Raw genomic sequence first — 17,156 nt, 5'->3', positions numbered from 1 at the left:
CTGCTTTCCAGTCCCTCCTGACACCCTATCTACATTTTGCACACCAACTCCTATCTGCCTAGGTGACAAGCAGGCACACCCCTGCATTAGTCACTTGCTAGCTGGAGGCACAATTTGCATGTGCTTAGTCTCTGGCACACACCCACAAGCCGGCTGACAGGCATCCGTCCTGGTTCCATGACTTTAATCTGCACAATGCGGTCCATCAGACAGTGTGAAATCCAGTTACGGAACTTGCGCCAGTGCAAACTGTGCAGTGCACCGACTCCCAGCGCTGTGAAGGGGCCCATAGCCGGCAGCAGTATTATGAGTCAGACTGTCTCATTAGATTCTGCCACCGATGCGCTGCGTGTCCTAACTAATGAGGAAGCCTGTACGCGGCCCCCGGCGCCAGTGATGTGAGTTGGGTGATTGCATCACCCTTCATCTTGGCACCACACGCTGCTGCAGCTCTCAGCTTTCTGGACTGATGAGTCACTGCATGCTTGGAGACAGGGGAGGGAGGAGGGGGAGTTACAGCAGCAGTGTGTGTGTACAGAAGAGTGAGGGCTGTAACACACTGGCCGGTTTCTCCCGGATGGCAAAAAGCCGGACAAACTTTGTACGGCTTTTTGCCATCCGGGAGAAACCGGCAGAGTCTGTCACACAGGACGGCTTTGAGCCGTGTGTGATGCTGTGCGCATGCGCAGCATTAGACACGGTTTGAGAAAAAACCGTTGTGTGTGAAAGCTCCCCTTCACACACATGGTTTACTGGCTGCATATACGGGCCGGCGCCGGCCCGGCAGCCGGACCTTTCAGTGGATAGTTCCGGCTGCAACCCGGCAGCCGGGCCGGGGCCGTGCAGTGTGAAGGGACCCTACCCCTCACACTGTTCATTACAATGCCGGCACGTGAAAAATCCGTCCGTCTTTTTCCCGGCCGGCAAAAGCCGGGTAGTGTGTTTTAGCCCTGAGGAGACGTCATGTCAGTGTACTCAGCCTCTGCAGTGAGGAGCCTTGCCGAACCCACAGCCAGGAGGTGCAAAGTGTGGAACTTTTGGAAAAACATATGTAAAGTAAAGAGTGTGTGTGTGGGTGTGTGTGTGTGTGTGTTTAGCTATGGTTGTGTGTGTGTTTCTGTATATACTGTATATGTATTTTGCTATGTGTGTTTAGCTGTATTTATGTTGTGTGTGTTTTCTGTGGATGTGTCTGTGTGTATGTGTTTTGCTGCGCGTGTATATCCATATCTATAGATGTAGCCACACTCATCAAACCCGCGATGAGTATGCATCACGGCATGGATGGCGCTACTAGTGTGCCCATGTCTATGAAGCGTGTGTGTGTGTGTATGCACGCAAGCCATAGACTTCTATAGAGTGAACGGAGGCTGTGACTAGCTACAGCACGGCGTTCACTGCAGCTTGCTGTGATGCTTTTTGCAGTTCCAACACATCACAGCAACGATGAGACTGGCTACATCTGTATCTATCTCACATTCCTGGTAGTAAATGTTGACGTATGCGTCGTTCTACTGTGTGACGTACCATATATAAGGCTCTCTACTGTGTGGTGTACAATGTATAAGCCTCTCTACTGCGTGGTGTACAATGTATAAGCCTCTCTACTGTGTGGTGTACCGTGTATAAGCCTCTCTACTGTGTGGTGTACGTAACCGTGTATAAGCCTCTCTACTGTGTGGTGTACCATGTATAAGGCTCTCTACTGTGTGGCGTACCATGTATAAGGCTCTCTACTGTGTGGTGTACCGTGTATAAGCCTCTCTACTGTGTGGTGTACCGTGTATAAGCCTCTCTACTGTGTGGTGTACCGTGTATAATCCTCTCTACTGTGTGGTGTACCGTGTATAAGCCTCTCTACTGTGTGGTGTACCGTGTATAAGCCTCTCTACTGTGTGGTGTACTGTGTATAATCCTCTCTACTGTGTGGTGTACCGTGTATAAGCCTCTCTACTGTGTGGTGTACCGCGTATAAGCCTCTCTACTGTGTGGTGTACCGCGTATAATCCTCTCTACTGTGTGGTGTACCGCGTATAAGCCTCTCTACTGTGTGGTGTACCGCGTATAATCCTCTCTACTGTGTGGTGTACCGTGTATAAGCCTCTCTACTGTATGGTGTACTGTGTATAAGCCTCTCTACTGTGTGGTGTACCGTGTATAAGCCTCTCTACTGTGTGGTGTACTGCGTATAATCCTCTCTACTGTGTAGCGTACCGTGTATAAGGCTCTCTACTGTGTGTCGTACCGTGTATAATTCTCTCTACTGTGTGGTGTACCGTGTATAATCCTCTCTACTGTGTGGTGTACCGCGTATAATCCTCTCTACTGTGTGGTGTACCGCGTATAAGGCTCTCTACTGTGTGGTGTACCGCGTATAATTCTCTCTACTGTGTGGTGTACCGTGTATAATCCTCTCTACTGTGTGGTGTACCGTGTATAAGCCTCTCTACTGTGTGGTGTACCGTGTATAATCCTCTCTACTGTGTAGTGTACCGTGTATAAGCCTCTCTACTGTGTGGTGTACCGTGTATAAGCCTCTCTACTGTGTGGTGTACTGCGTATAATCCTCTCTACTGTTTAGCGTACCGTGTATAAGGCTCTCTACTGTGTGTCGTACCGTGTATAATTCTCTCTACTGTGTGGTGTACCGTGTATAATCCTCTCTACTGTGTGGTGTACCGCGTATAATCCTCTCTACTGTGTGGTGTACCGCGTATAAGGCTCTCTACTGTGTGGTGTACCGTGTATAATCATCTCTACTGTGTGGTGTACCATGTATAAGCCTCTCTACTGTGTGGTGTACCGTGTATAATCCTCTCTACTGTGTAGTGTACCGTGTATAAGCCTCTCTACTGTGTGGTGTACCGTGTATAAGCCTCTCTACTGTGTGGTGTACCGCGTATAATCCTCTCTACTGTTTGGCGTACCGTGTATAAGGCTCTCTACTGTGTGTCGTACCGTGTATAATTCTCTCTACTGTGTGGTGTACCGCATACAATCCTCTCTACTGTGTGGTGTACCGTGTATAAACCTCTCTACTGTGTGGTGTACCGCGTATAATCCTCTCTACTGTGTGGTGTACCGTGTATAAACCTCTCTACTGTGTGGTGTACCGCGTATAAGGCTCTCTACTGTGTGGCATAACGCGTATAAGCTTTTGTGGGGTAATCAATTTCGGCTAGCCGAAAAAACTGCATTAATTCGACCATGGGTATTCAATTGCAGGCATTTTCATCCATTTTTGAATCCCATTTCGCCCATGCCTTTTCACTTTTTTTTGTTGAATTGGCATGGGTGAATACAGACCCCAAAAAACGGGCGAAAATACCTGCAAATTCGTAAAAACATATGGTGTTCGCTAGTGCTCGTTTTTTTTCGACCAGTTGAAAAATCCTGCACAGGCATTGAATAGGGGGAATGTCATTTTCCCTAAAAACTACCAATAATTGATGATTTTTAGACTGGATGAAAAATCCGGCAATAATTGAATACCCCCCTATGTGTTATAATGGGATGCGGTCAAGATCCCGCCGGACGTGAGCCCGCAAGGGGCTGCGTTGCACTCGCCCCCCCCGTCAGGATTGTGCCGGTCAGGATCCCCGTGTTGGTATTCTGACCGCCGGGATCCTGTCCGGCGGGATTTTGTACTGATTCCGTTGTAATATGTATAAGCTTCTCTACTGTGTTGCTTACCCTGTATAAGACTGTCTACTGTGTGGTGCAACGTATATAAGGCTCTCTACTGTGTGGCGTACCGTGTGTATAAGCTTCTATACTGTGTGGCACACCCTGTAGAAGGCTCTCTACTGTGTGGTGCAACGTGTATAAGGCTATCTACTGTGTGGTGCAACGTGTATAAGACTCTCTAATGTGTGGCGTCCCCTGTATAAGGCTCTCTACTGTGTGGCGCAACGTGTATAAGGCTCTCTTTGTGGTGTACCATGTATAAGCTTCTCTACTGTGTGGCGTACTGTGAATTGGGAGTACTACTGTGTGGCGTATTGTGTCTAGGCTCTCAACTGTGTGGCGTACTGTGAATTGGGAGTACTACTGTGTGGTGTGCTGTGTATAGGCTCTCTACTGTGTGGCTTACTGTAAATTGGGAGTACTACTGTTTGGCGTGCTGTGTATAGGCTCTCTACTGTGTGGCTTACTGTGAATTGGGAGTACTACTGTGTGGTGACACCCCTTGTTAGTGAGACAAAACACTGTATTTTGAGTGACACCATTTCCTGGTTTTTAAAATGGGAGGGGGCCCAATGCATTTTGTTGCACCTGGGCCCACCATTCTCTAGTTCTGCCACTGGTGAAATCCTTTAATGGAATGTTCTCAGCATTTGAATGATGTGGCAAGAGGATTTAAACAGGCAGCTTGCAATTTCTGGAACTACAATAGCATACCTCCCAACTTTTGTAATTGTGAAGGAGGGACATGCAGTGCCCAAGGCACGGCTGCGACCGGAAAAGGAACGGGACCTCAAGAAAAGGGGCGGGCTTCGGGGAGAAGGGGCGGGGCATCGCACAACGATCCTCATCTTTTGCTGTTTTGGGGCATGCCCAGCGCACCCTGAGCAGCTGGGCAGCCCCTTCCTCTACTCCTCACACTGTTCAGTTGCCGTTTGCATCTGCACGGCATCTATTCAGCGATCATCGTTGCTTTGCAAAGCAGAGCAGCAGTGATCACTCGTTCTCCCAACTGTCCCCCCTGCCCGTGGGACAGTGTCCGAATAGCAGGACTGTCCCGCTGAAATCGGAACAGTTGGGAGGAGTGCAATAGTGTTTTGAAATGTCTGTTCTATGATCCGGGTTATATGATGTGTGTGCTTGTGGGCTTTCCATTGTCTTGCGATGGCCTAAATTTTATATTTTAGAAATAGCTTACTTTGGTGCACCTTCGCATTCATTCATTGGGTTAATCTTTTAAAATATCATGCTAAATCTAGAGCAAGCGATAGCGACGCGCGGGCCGTTTTCTGAGATTTTGGATTTGGGGTTTTCTTAAGCTGTAAGATACAATCATTAAAATTAGAACAAATAAAGGCTTGAAATATCTCACTTTGCATGTAATGAGTCTATATAATATATTAATTTCACCTTTTAAGTTGAATTACTGAAATAAATGAACTTTTGCACGATATTCTAATTTTATGAGTTTCACACCCCCCTCCCCCCCCCCCAGAGCTGGCCCCAACCAATATGATGCCCTAGGCAAGATTTTGGCTGGTGCCACCTAGCACCACTGCTGGTTCTGCCTCTGACCTTGCACCTCTTTCCCAGCACCATCACCCCTCACCCATAGCAGTCCTTATTTTGGTGTTTGTACCCCCTATATTTTAAATAGGAACAGTTCACACATTTGGTGCACAGCCCAAAAAGGGGTGTGTTTTTGCTGGCAAGGGGCATGGCCACACAATAGTAACCCCAAATCCAATTACGCCACACAGTACTGCAACTTTATTCACATTTGATCATGCGATAGTGTCCATAATTCATATTACATCCCACAGTAGTATCACTTTACCTTATAAACGTTACTCCTCATAGTAGAGCCCCTTATTCACATTACATCACACTGAATAGCTGCTTATTCACATTACACCACACCCTATTGCTCTTTATTCACATTAGATGACACAGTAGTGCCCTTTCTATACGCAACGCCACATAGTAGAGCACCTTAATGCCACACATTAGTAATCCATTTATACACCTAATTCCACACAGTAATGCCCCTTACACATATGAGACACCTTATTAATGTCCTTATAAACATAATGCGCCTTACACATTATGACAACCTTTATTAATGCCCTTATACACATAATGTCCCTTACACATATGCCGCACAATAATGCCCTTATACACATAATGACACACATAGTGGCCCCTACACATTTGTTGCACATTATTAGTGCCCTTATACACATAATGACACACGTACAGTAGTACTCTGTTACACATATGCCACACATTATTAATGCCCTTATACACGTAATGACACATAGTGCCCCTTACACACATGTTGCACATTATTAATGCATTTTTACATGACACACATAATGCTCCTTACACATATTCCGAACACTACTGCACAACCAACCCACTCACATGCACACAGCACTCACACTGCCACTAACACTTTGACCTCTACTTGGATACAGATGTGTCCTCATAAATCTTCCCTCAATGCTAACGTCGCACTTACTTTTTTTTAATGAAAATGCATCTTATTTGCATTGCTATGTGGCTAGGATGCATAAGCAGCTTCTGCTGATTAAAATGATATGCAGCATGCCTATATACTGTGTGAGACTGTGGCTGTATCTGCATATGAAATGCTACACACAGAATATAGGCACGCCACATATCATTTTAATCAGCAGAAGCTGCTGATGTCCCTTGGCATATCAAATGGCCTAGGCAATTGCCTAGTTTGCCTATGCCTATGGCCGGCTCTGCCCCCCCCCCCCCCCCCTTCCCCCTTGAATTAATTCTAAATAAATATGGTGTGTGGAAAAGTGAACCAAAGTCATTTAGTGCATGCAATTAACTAGTTTATTACATTCTTATTTACATTGGCCAGGGCACCATACATTGTAAACATGACTAAGGTAATTGTTAGACTTTTAAGAGAACAGTTGAATCTTTGCTTAAGGCAGATGTTATCAAACGCGGTCCTCAAGGCATCCCAGCGGTTCAGGTTTTAGGTATATCTATGGCTCAGCACAGATGGTTAAATCAAATTGACTAAGGTGCTAATTAAGTCACCTGTGGCCAAGCATGGATAAACTTAAAACCTGGACCGTTGGGGTGCCTTGAGGACCACGTTTGAGAACCTCTGGCTTAAGGTATACACAAATGCACATTCCTTTATAGACTGCTTGTCTTGATCTGCTCTTTGATTTGTTTTAGGTTTTGTTAAGAAAAACATATACACAAATACATGGCTTCAAAATTGTAAACAAATAATGTTTATATTTTTCAAAAGCTTTTATACAACAGTTTAAATTTGTCTCTAGACATTTTCTTAATCTCTGTGGGTATTGTGGGAATTGGAAAGTATTTTGTGCCATCATATTTTCTGAACGTAATTTCCAGGGAACAATCCTTCCTTTCCGTGAAGTCTTCCTTTCCACCAGCCAGAGGAATCTAAAATTCAGAGGTCAGACTTAATATCATCATGGTGGTGCTAAAAACAATGGCGGAGATATATCAAAGCTTGGAGAGAGATACCAACGAATCAGTGTCTATCATTTTTCCAATACAGCGTGTAAAGTGTCAGTTAGGAGCTGATTGGTTGGTGCTTGATCTTTCTCCACTTGATCTATCTCCAAGCTTTAATAAATCTAGCCCAAATGTATGCATTGGTCAAGAACTGTGTCAACTTGTTAAATGCGTAATTAGTGTGCTGCAGTTCTCTATTGGCTAGGAAGGATCAGTTCTTTATATGAAAGTGAAACTAAATCAAATTTAAAGGTACATGTAGGAATACAAATGTGTTCTCATACATCTAGCCTCAATACACCAAACAGCTTGAAATGCCTGGCATCAGTCAGAGCCGGATTAAGCCTTGGGGGTGCCGTGGCAGGGGGGGGGGCCCGGTGGAATATGGGGGATGTATATTAGATTGTGCATACCTCCCAACATGTCCCATTTCAGGAGGGACAAAATGCTCTCTACCTGGACTTCCCTCATAATATATAATTGATGTCACATGTGTTGAACTATTTCATTGATAAGAAAGGTGTTTCAACACAGGTGTTTGCAATCATAAATTAAGAAGGATGTCCAGGTAGAGAGCATTTTGTCCCTCCTGGAATGGGTGATGGTGAAAGGTATAGATTGTGTATATTACATTTAAACCAATGGTGTATATTAGTTTTAAACTAATAGTTTAATAATGCCTGGGTACTGTATATAGCTCCACCTAATTGAAAGACAACTATTTTATAAAAATTTTCTTGTAGTGGAACAAAGACAACTTAAATAACCTTAAAATAGACATAGAAAAATAAATTTATCACATGCTAGAATAGTATCGGCCTCTGTACTACTTACACGCTGGGACAGGACTCAGGAGGACTCTCTGTGTGTGTGTCTCTATCTCTAGACCCAAATGGTTTAGTTGCATAACAGTTTACACAGGACTCAGACACCCAGGTGGGGAGGAGGAGAAGCTAGGATCCCTCCTGTGTCACTTACAGCTCTCTCCACCCTTCTATCTCTCTCCTCTAGTCAGAAAGCTCTGTTGGTAGCTCATGAAACATGATACTCCTGTGTCTCTACCTGCACTGCATACTGTCCTGCTCGCATTCTGAGTCTCACATTAAGAGGGAAAACTAACCAGTGTGCTTTGGCTGGAGGACCCCTGACAAAGGGGTGCCCGGGGTACAGTATGCCCTGCATCCCCCCCTTAATCTGGCTATGGCGTGAGTGAGTAGCCAAGTACTGTGCAACTCCACTAGCATCTTTTTTTTTGCTGAAAATTCATCCTAGATGCATCGCATAGGTGCAACTAGAACACGCGAGGAGATCGTGCTTTTTAGTTTGATATATGACACTTGTATATTGTGTGTGACTGAGTCTGTATACGAAGCAGAACAGAAATTGGAAAAAAAAAAACCTGTGGCTGCTACATTGTAGCACTTTATGTACAGACTCAGAGACTCAGGGGTAGATGTATTATGCCTAGAGAAGAGATGAAGTGGAAGGGGATGCAAAAAATATATTTTTGTTGTCGGATCCTGACAAACGCGGGTTATTCCCACTCAGTTGGTGGGTTTACACCACCAACCGAGTGGGAATATAACCTGTGGTGAGGGGACTCACTGCTGGATTTTGATAGAGAGTATGTCGCTGTCAGTATAGTGACAGCCGGCATTCTGTCTGCGGGGATATCATATGTATTCCAGTGGAAGGTGATAACGCACCAGCCAATCAGCTCCTCACTGTCAAGTTACAGGATCAGTTTGAAAAATGACAGGAGCTGATTGGCTGGTGCCTTATAACCTCACACTTTATCACTTCTCCAGGCTTAATACAGCTGCCCCACAGTCACACACAGTTATACAAGTGTCATACTCATATCCAATTAATCAGCACAATCTGTTTCTGCATCCTAGTGATTTATTAGACAGCAGCATGATTTGAGAACATTGGTAAACAATGGGTAGATTGGTGGTACCACAGTGGTTTATACCACAGTATTCGTCTTTTTTTAAATAAAGATATTGGGGACATTATGTTATTTCTACAAAGGACAGCAACCACTCCATTATATCAGTATCTTGTTATGACCTGCAGGTATTACTACTAGTTCCATCCTGCCAATCGCTAAAGCATATAATGAATAGGGAATACTGAACATGAGGAACGCTGTGATTTTTCCAATGAGATTAATTGCGATAATAAGAATTTACTCACCGGTAATTCTATTTCTCGTAGTCCGTAGTGGATGCTGGGTACTCTGTAAGGACCATGGGGTATAGACGGGCTCCGCAGGAGACTGGGTACTCTTAAAAGAAAGATTAGGTACTATATCTGGTGTGCACTGGCTCCTCCCTCTATGCCCCTCCTCCAGACCTCAGTTAGGGAAACTGTGCCCGGAAGAGCTGACATTACTAGGAAAGGATTTTGAATCCAGGGTAAGACTCATACCAGCCACACCAATCACACCGTATAACTTGTGATACTATACCCAGTTAACAGTATGAACAATAACTGAGCCTCTCTCAACAGATGGCTCATACAATAACCCTTTAGTTAAGCAATAACTATATACATGTATTGCAGAGAGTCCGCACTTGGGACGGGCTCCCAGCATCCACTACGGACTACGAGAAATAGAATTACCGGTGAGTAAATTCTTATTTTCTCTGACGTCCTAGTGGATGCTGGGTACTCCGTAAGGACCATGGGGATTATACCAAAGCTCCCAAACGGGCGGGAGAGTGCGGATGACTCTGCAGCACCGAATGAGCAAACTCAAGGTCCTCCTCAGCCAGGGTATCAAACTTGTAGAATTTTGCAAAAGTGTTTGAACCCGACCAAGTAGCAGCTCGGCAAAGTTGTAAAGCCGAGACCCCTCAGGCAGCCGCCCAAGAAGAGCCCACCTTCCTTGTGGAATGGGCTTTTACTGATTTAGGATGCGGCAGTCCAGCCGCAGAATGTGCAAGCTGAATGGTGCTACAGATCCAGCGAGCAATAGTCTGCTTTGAAGCAGGAGCACCCAGCTTGTTGGGTGCATGCAGGATAAATAGCGAGTCAGTTTTTCTGACTCTAGCCATCCTGGAAACATAAAGTTTCAGGGCCCGGACTACGTCCAGCAACTTGGAATCCTCCAAGTCCCTAGTAGCCGCAGGCACCACAATAGGTTGGTTCAAATGAAACGATGATACCACCTTAGGGAGAAATTGGGGACGAGTCCTCCATTCTGCCCTTTCCATATGGAAGATCAGATATGGGCTTTTACATGACAAAGCCGCCAATTCTGACACACGCCTAGTCCAAGCTAAGGCCAAAAGCATGACCACTTTCCACGTGAGATATTTTAGCTCCACGGTCTTAAGTGGCTCAAACCAGTGGGATTTTAGGAATCCAACACACGTTAAGATCCCAAGGTGCCACTGGAGGCACAAAAGGGGCTGAATATGCAGCACCCCTGTAACAACGTCTGAACTTCAGGCAGTGAAGCCAGTTCTTTTTGAGAGAAAAAGGGATAAGGCCGAAATCTTGGCCTTTATGGATCCTAATTTTAGGCCCATAGTCACTCCTGACTGTAGGAAGTCGTTAGGATCTCCTGCTCTGTGCTGCCACGTCGCCATGGCAACCGGGAGGCAAGTGTTAGGGAAGTAACCTGAGCGCAGCTGATACTCCGGTCCGGGTTTTTACTGTGTAGTGGTTACAGGCTCTGTGCACGGCAGGGAATCCGGCGCTGGTTTTGTGCTCACAGTCTGTGAGGTCTGAGTGGGGCGTGGACAGCACCTGCTATATAAACCATCCTCTCAGGCTAGGCAAATGCTGCTGAATCTTTGTTTGTTAGTCAGTTCCAGAGAGTTAGCTAGTACTGTGTGACTTTGTATTTACTTGTTGCTTACTGCGAATAGGCCTTGGGATTCGGTACTTCATTCTGCCAATCCGGACCTAGCAGTAAGACTGGAGTCAGTTGTTTGACCTGCTGGGGTTCTTTTGCTATTCTGTGAACCCAGCAGGTTTGCGGCTGTACTCTCAGACCAGCTTGCTTAATCCTCCCTCACTGTGCAGGGCGTCCAGGTGTCAGTTTAGTGGCAGCAAGCTGAACCTGTGCCCTGCAAGTGGGGGTTAGGATTGTGGATACTCTCCTTGTGTCTATATTTCTATCTCTGACCAAGGAGTTTATTCCCACACCCGTTGGTAACCCTTTGGGGTTTTTTCTGTTGATCTTAGCAACATCATTTCAGGTGCTCCACATGTTAAATCACTACACCTCGCTTCATTGTCCGCTCTATTCCATCTGAGCTTTCCTGACACTAGGGAGACACCCAATTCCTGAGCCTTTGGGCTTCTCCGTTCACTTTGTGTTTATTAGTTATTCCATCACCTCCTGTGTATGTTATGTTATACTGTCTGTGAGTTCGTTTTCTTCCCTTCCCTCTCTGTTCATACACCGGTATACTCCTGTTAGCACTGGTGTGCGTAACATATTCAGCAGCCCTACTCCTGTTGAAATTTTGTGGGAATATGGAGCATACCCCTCAAAATACTTTGCAACAGGTGGTCGATCAGGTGCAGGTCCTGACTCGACAATTTAATGAGATGTACATTAAAATGAACACCCCGCAGGCCGCTAGCGGAGCTCCCTCAGCAGCAGCGGCAAGTTCAGGGGTTAAGGAGCCGAAAGTAAATCTCCCGGATCGTTTTTCTGGAGATCGCTCGCAGTTCTTTTGTTTCAAGGAGAGCTGTAAGCTATATTTCAGGCTTAGGCCCCAGTCTTCTGGGTCGGAGATTCAGCGGGTGGGCATGGTGATTTCCTTGCTACAAGGAGACCGACAGGTCTGGGCATATGGGTTACAGCCTGACTGTCCGTCGCTTAAAAGTGTTGATGCTTTTTTTACGGCACTGGGCATTTTGTATGATGACCCTGACAAGATGGCTTCAGCCGAGGCTCAGATTACGGTTCTTAAGCAAGGGCGACGGCCAGCTGAGGTTTATAGTACGGAGTTTCGGAGGTTGGCTCATGATACCCAGTGGAATGACCCAGCCCGGAGAAAACAGTACCGAAGGGGCCTTTCTGACCAGATAAAGGACCAACTGGTACAATATCCCTCGCCTGATAGCTTAGATAAGCTCATGCAGTTATCCATCCGGGTGGATAGACGGCTGAGAGAGCGTAGGCTTGAAAGGGAGACCGCAGTTTCCTTTTTTCCCAAGGGAACCTCAGACTCTGAGGAATATTCCGAGGAGCCTATGCAGATTGGGGCTACCCGCCTCTCCTCGCGTGAGAAGACGCGGAGGAGACAGCAGGGTTTGTGTTTGTACTGTGGGAATAAAGGTCATGTTGTAGTATCATGCCCAGAAAAAACGGAAAACTTCAGGGCCTGAGGGTGATGGGAAATATCCTGACAGGCCAGAAGTCAGAATTTCCCAAAAATACTTTTCTCATTCCGGTGACTTTTGAGATCCTCGGTCAAACGTTCAAGACTGAGGCCTTTGTTGACAGTGTGGCCGATGGGGTTTTCATGGACCGTCAATTTGCCCTGGAACACTCTGTTCCCTCAGTACCTTTGGCATCAGAGATTGAGATCTGTGGGTTAAACGGGGAACCATTGTCCCAGGGTAAAATTACCTCCTGCACCAGCCAAATTCCTTTGTTTATTGGAGCCACACACTCTGAAAAATTGTCTTTTTATGTGACTGTCTGTTCTTTTGCCCCATTGGTTTTGGGGTTACCCTGGTTAAGGGCCCATAACCCTCAATTTGACTGGGTCTCTGGGGAGATTCTTAGTTGGGGTAGTGATTGTTTCAGGAGTTGCTTGAGCCTTCCAGTCAGGCTCTCGCAGCTAAATTTGCCAGGATTGCCAGGATGTTATGCAGATTTTGCGGATGTGTTCTCCAAAAAAGTTGCGGAGGTACTACCTCCCCATCGCCCCTATGACTGTGCCATTGATTTGTTGCCGGATGCTAAGCTTCCCAAGAGCAGGTTGTACTCCCTGTCACGTCCTGAGACTCAGGCTATGGCAGAGTACATTCAGGAGAACTTGGCTAAGGGATTTATCAGACCCTCACAGTCCCCAGTTGGGTCGGGGTTCTTCTTCATGGGTAAAAAGGACGGTTCGTTGCGACCCTGCATCGACTTTAGGGAATTGAACCGTATCACGATTAAAAACTCGTACCCACTGCCTCTCATTTCGGTTTTGTTTGACCAGCTTCGTACTGCCACCATTTTTTCTAAGATTGACCTACGCGGTGCTTACAATCTAATCCGAATAAGAGAGGGGGATGAATGGAAGACTGCCTTTAATACCCACTCAGGGCATTATGAATATTTGGTGATGCCTTTTGGGCTCTCTAATGCCCCGGCAGTCTTCCAGGAATTCATGAACGATGTGCTCAGGAAATATTTGGATAGATTCTTAGTTGTTTATCTAGATGACATCCTAATCTTCTCTCATTCCCTGGAGGAACATCGGAAGCATGTACGCTTAGTCCTCCAGAAACTCAGAGACCACCGGCTTGGGGCGAAGCTGGAGAAGTGCGAGTTTGAAGTCCAGCAAATCGCATTTCTACGGTATATTATCTCCTCAGAAGGTTTCCAAATGGAGGGTTCTAAGGTACAGGCAGTCCTGGATTGGGTGCAGCCCACTAGTTTGAAGGCGCTTCAGCGTTTTCTGGGCTTTGCGAATTTTTATAGACGGTTTATCGCTGGATTTTCGTCTATAGTGGCCCCCTTGGTGGCACTCACTAAGAAAGGGGCGGATGTTGCTCACTGGTCTTGTGAGGCCAAAGCGGCCTTTGCCCGTCTCAAAAGGGCATTTGTCTCGGCCAAGGTGCTGCGACACCCAGATCCAGAGCGTCCTTTTGTGGTAGAAGTGGATGCCTCTGAGATAGGTATTGGGGCAGTGCTCTCTCAGATGGGGGTGTCTGATAATCGCCTTCATCCCTGTGCTTACTTTTCCCGTAAATTTTCGTCTGCCGAGATGAATTATGATGTGGGTAACCGGGAATTGTTGGCTATAAAGGATGCACTCGGGGAGTGGAGACACTGGCTTGAGGGGGCTAAGTTTGTGGTCTCAATTCTCACCGACCATAAGAATCTGGCATATTTAGAGTCAGCGAAGCGGCTCAATGCCAGGCAGGCACGATGGGCTTTGTTTTTTGCTCGCTTTAATTTTTTGATAACATATCGCCCTGGGTCAAAAAACATCAAGGCTGATGCGCTCTCGCGGAGTTTTGCTCCAGTTCAAGAGACCACCGAGGAGCCAATGCCCATTGTGTCCCCATCATGTATTAAAGTGGGCATTACCCAGGACCTCTTGTCATTAGTCCTTAGAGCACAGGAGCAGGCTCCTCCAGACCTTCCGGTAGGTCTCTTGTTTGTGCCTCCTAGGTTAAGACAGCGAGTGTTCCTGGAATTCCATGCCAAGAGGTCGGCAGGGCATCCGGGTATTGCCAGAACTCGGGAGTTGCTGTCTAGGGCGGTGTGGTGGCCCTCGGTGGCTAGGGATGTGGATCAGTGGGTTCGGGCATGTGACGTTTGTGCCCGAAATAAAACTCCTAGAGGGGTTCCTGTCGGCCCATTACATCCACTCTCTATTCCGTCTAAGCCATGGACCCACATTTCCATGGATTTTGTGGTGGACTTGCCCAAATCCTCGGGGATGACATCCATTTGGGTTGTCGTTGACAGGTTTTCGAAGATGGCGCATTTCGTTCCACTGGTTGGGTTGCCATCGGCCAGACGCCTGTCTGAGTTATTTATGCAGCATGTTGTGCGCCTCCACGGGTTGCCACTTGATGTGGTCTCTGACCGTGGATCCCAGTTTGTGGCCAAATTCTGGAGGGCATTTTGTTCTGATCTCCAGATTTCTGTGAGCTTGTCGTCAGGCTACCATCCACAGTCTAATGGGCAGACTGAGAGGGTGAACCAGTCCTTGGAGCAGTTCCTCAGGTGTTATGTCTCCAAGTGTCATACTGACTGGGTTGCTCATCTGTCCATGGCGGAGTTTGCCTATAACAACGCGGCTCACTCTGCTACAGGGATCTCTCCCTTCCTTTGTGTGTATGGGCATCATCCTAAGGCCAATTCTTTTGACCCACTGGATTCCACGCCTGGTGGTTCCTCTGTTGTTTCGGTCCTTAGGGGTATTTGGAGGAAAGTGAAGAAAGCCCTTGTGTCTGTGTCATTAGTGACCAAAAGGGTTTTTGATAAGCGGAGAAGACCCTGCAGCTTCAAATTAGGAGACTTCGTCTGGTTGTCCACCAAGAATTTGAAGTTGAGACAGCCATATCATAAGTTAGGCCCCCGGTTCATCGGCCCTTATAAGATCACCAGGGTTATCAATCCGGTGGCATTTCAGTTAGATCTGCCCCGTTCATTGGGTATCAATAAAACATTTCATTGTTCCCTTTTAAAACTGGCGGTTAGTAATCCTTCTTCCAGTGGAAGACCTTCTCCTCTTCTGATACGGGGTCAGAGGGAGTTTGTGGTTGAAAGGGTTCTTGACTCCAAGATGGTTCGGGGTCGGCTGTCATTTTTGGTGCACTGGAAGGGGTATGGCCCGGAGGAGCGGTCGTGGGTGCGCAGTTGTGATCTTCATGCCCCCAGACTGATACGCTCTTTCTTCTCGCAGTTCCCCGATAAACCCGGTGGTAGGGGTTCTTTGACCCCTCGTCAGAGGGGGGGTACTGTTAGGATCTCCTGGCAACCGGGAGGCAAGTGTTAGCGAAGTAACCTGAGCGCAGCTGATACTCCGGTCCGGGTTTTTACTGTGTAGTGGTTACAGGCTCTGTGCACGGCAGGGAATCCGGCGCTGGTTTTGTGCTCACAGTCTGTGAGGTCTGAGTGGGGCGTGGACAGCACCTGCTATATAAACCATCCTCTCAGGCTAGGCAAATGCTGCTGAATCTTTGTTTGTTAGTCAGTTCCAGAGAGTTAGCTAGTACTGTGTGACTTTGTATTTACTTGTTGCTTACTGCGAATAGGCCTTGGGATTCGGTACTTCATTCTGCCAATCCGGACCTAGCAGTAAGACTGGAGTCAGTTGTTTGACCTGCTGGGGTTCTTTTGCTAGTCTGTGAACCCAGCAGGTTTGCGGCTGTACTCTCAGACCTGCTTGCTTAATCCTCCCTCACTGTGCAGGGCGTCCAGGTGTCAGTTTAGTGGCAGCAAGCTGAACCTGTGCCCTGCAAGTGGGGGTTAGGATTGTGGATACTCTCCTTGTGTCTATATTTCTATCTCTGACCAAGGAGTTTATTCCCACACCCATTGGTAACCCTTTGGGGTTTTTTCTGTTGCTCTTAGCAACATAATTTCAGGTGCTCCACATGTTAAATCACTACACCTCGCTTCATTGTCCGCTCTATTCCATCTGAGCATTCCTGACACTAGGGAGACACCCAATTCCTGAGCCTTTGGGCTTCTCCGTTCACTTTGTGTTTATTAGTTATTCCATCACCTCCTGTGTATGTTATACTGTCTGTGAGTTCGTTTGCTTCGCTTCCTCTCTGTTCATACATCGGTATACTCCTGTTAGCACTGGTGTGCGTAACAGAAGTGCAGGAATCGACCCCCCTGGAATTCCTCTGTAGGGCCTTCCCGGCCACACATCAAGCAACCTATTTTAACCATATACAGTGAAAAAGTCTTGCTGTCACGTCTTTCCTAGCCTTTATCAGCGTAGGAATAACTGCATCCGGAATGCCCTTTTCCGCTAGGATCCGGCGTTCATCCGCCATGCCGTCCAACGCAGCCGCGGTAAGTCTTGGATCAGACAGGGTCCCTGTTGCAACATGTCCTGACTGAGAGGCAGAGGCCATGGGTCCTCTGAGAGCATTTCTTGCAGTTCCGGGTACCGAGTCCTTCTTGGCCAATCCGGAGCAAAGAATATTGTTCACACTCCTCCGTTTATTACAATTCTCAGCCCTTGGGTCTGAGAGGAAGAGGAGGGAATATATAGACC

At 46.8% G+C, this 17,156-nt stretch overlaps 1 protein-coding gene across 1 annotated transcript in view; it reads right to left on the bottom strand.

Annotated features, from left to right (window-relative positions):
- Positions 1–6,955: 6,955 nt before the first annotated feature.
- Positions 6,956–17,156, bottom strand: part of MYO1F (myosin IF) — a 310,663-nt gene continuing 300,462 nt past the window's right edge. Inside the window, exon 28 of the mRNA XM_063916390.1 lies at positions 6,956–7,149. Within this exon, the coding sequence (XP_063772460.1) occupies positions 7,073–7,149 (77 nt within the window). The 3' untranslated portion in view covers positions 6,956–7,072. The remainder of the gene's footprint in view (positions 7,150–17,156) is intronic.

The sequence above is a fragment of the Pseudophryne corroboree genome, chromosome 1, assembly GCF_028390025.1.
Source record: "Pseudophryne corroboree isolate aPseCor3 chromosome 1, aPseCor3.hap2, whole genome shotgun sequence".
Lineage (NCBI taxonomy): Eukaryota > Metazoa > Chordata > Amphibia > Anura > Myobatrachidae > Pseudophryne > Pseudophryne corroboree.
The sequence above is the reverse complement of the archived record's forward strand: the minus strand, read 5'-3'. Positions and strand labels throughout refer to the sequence as shown.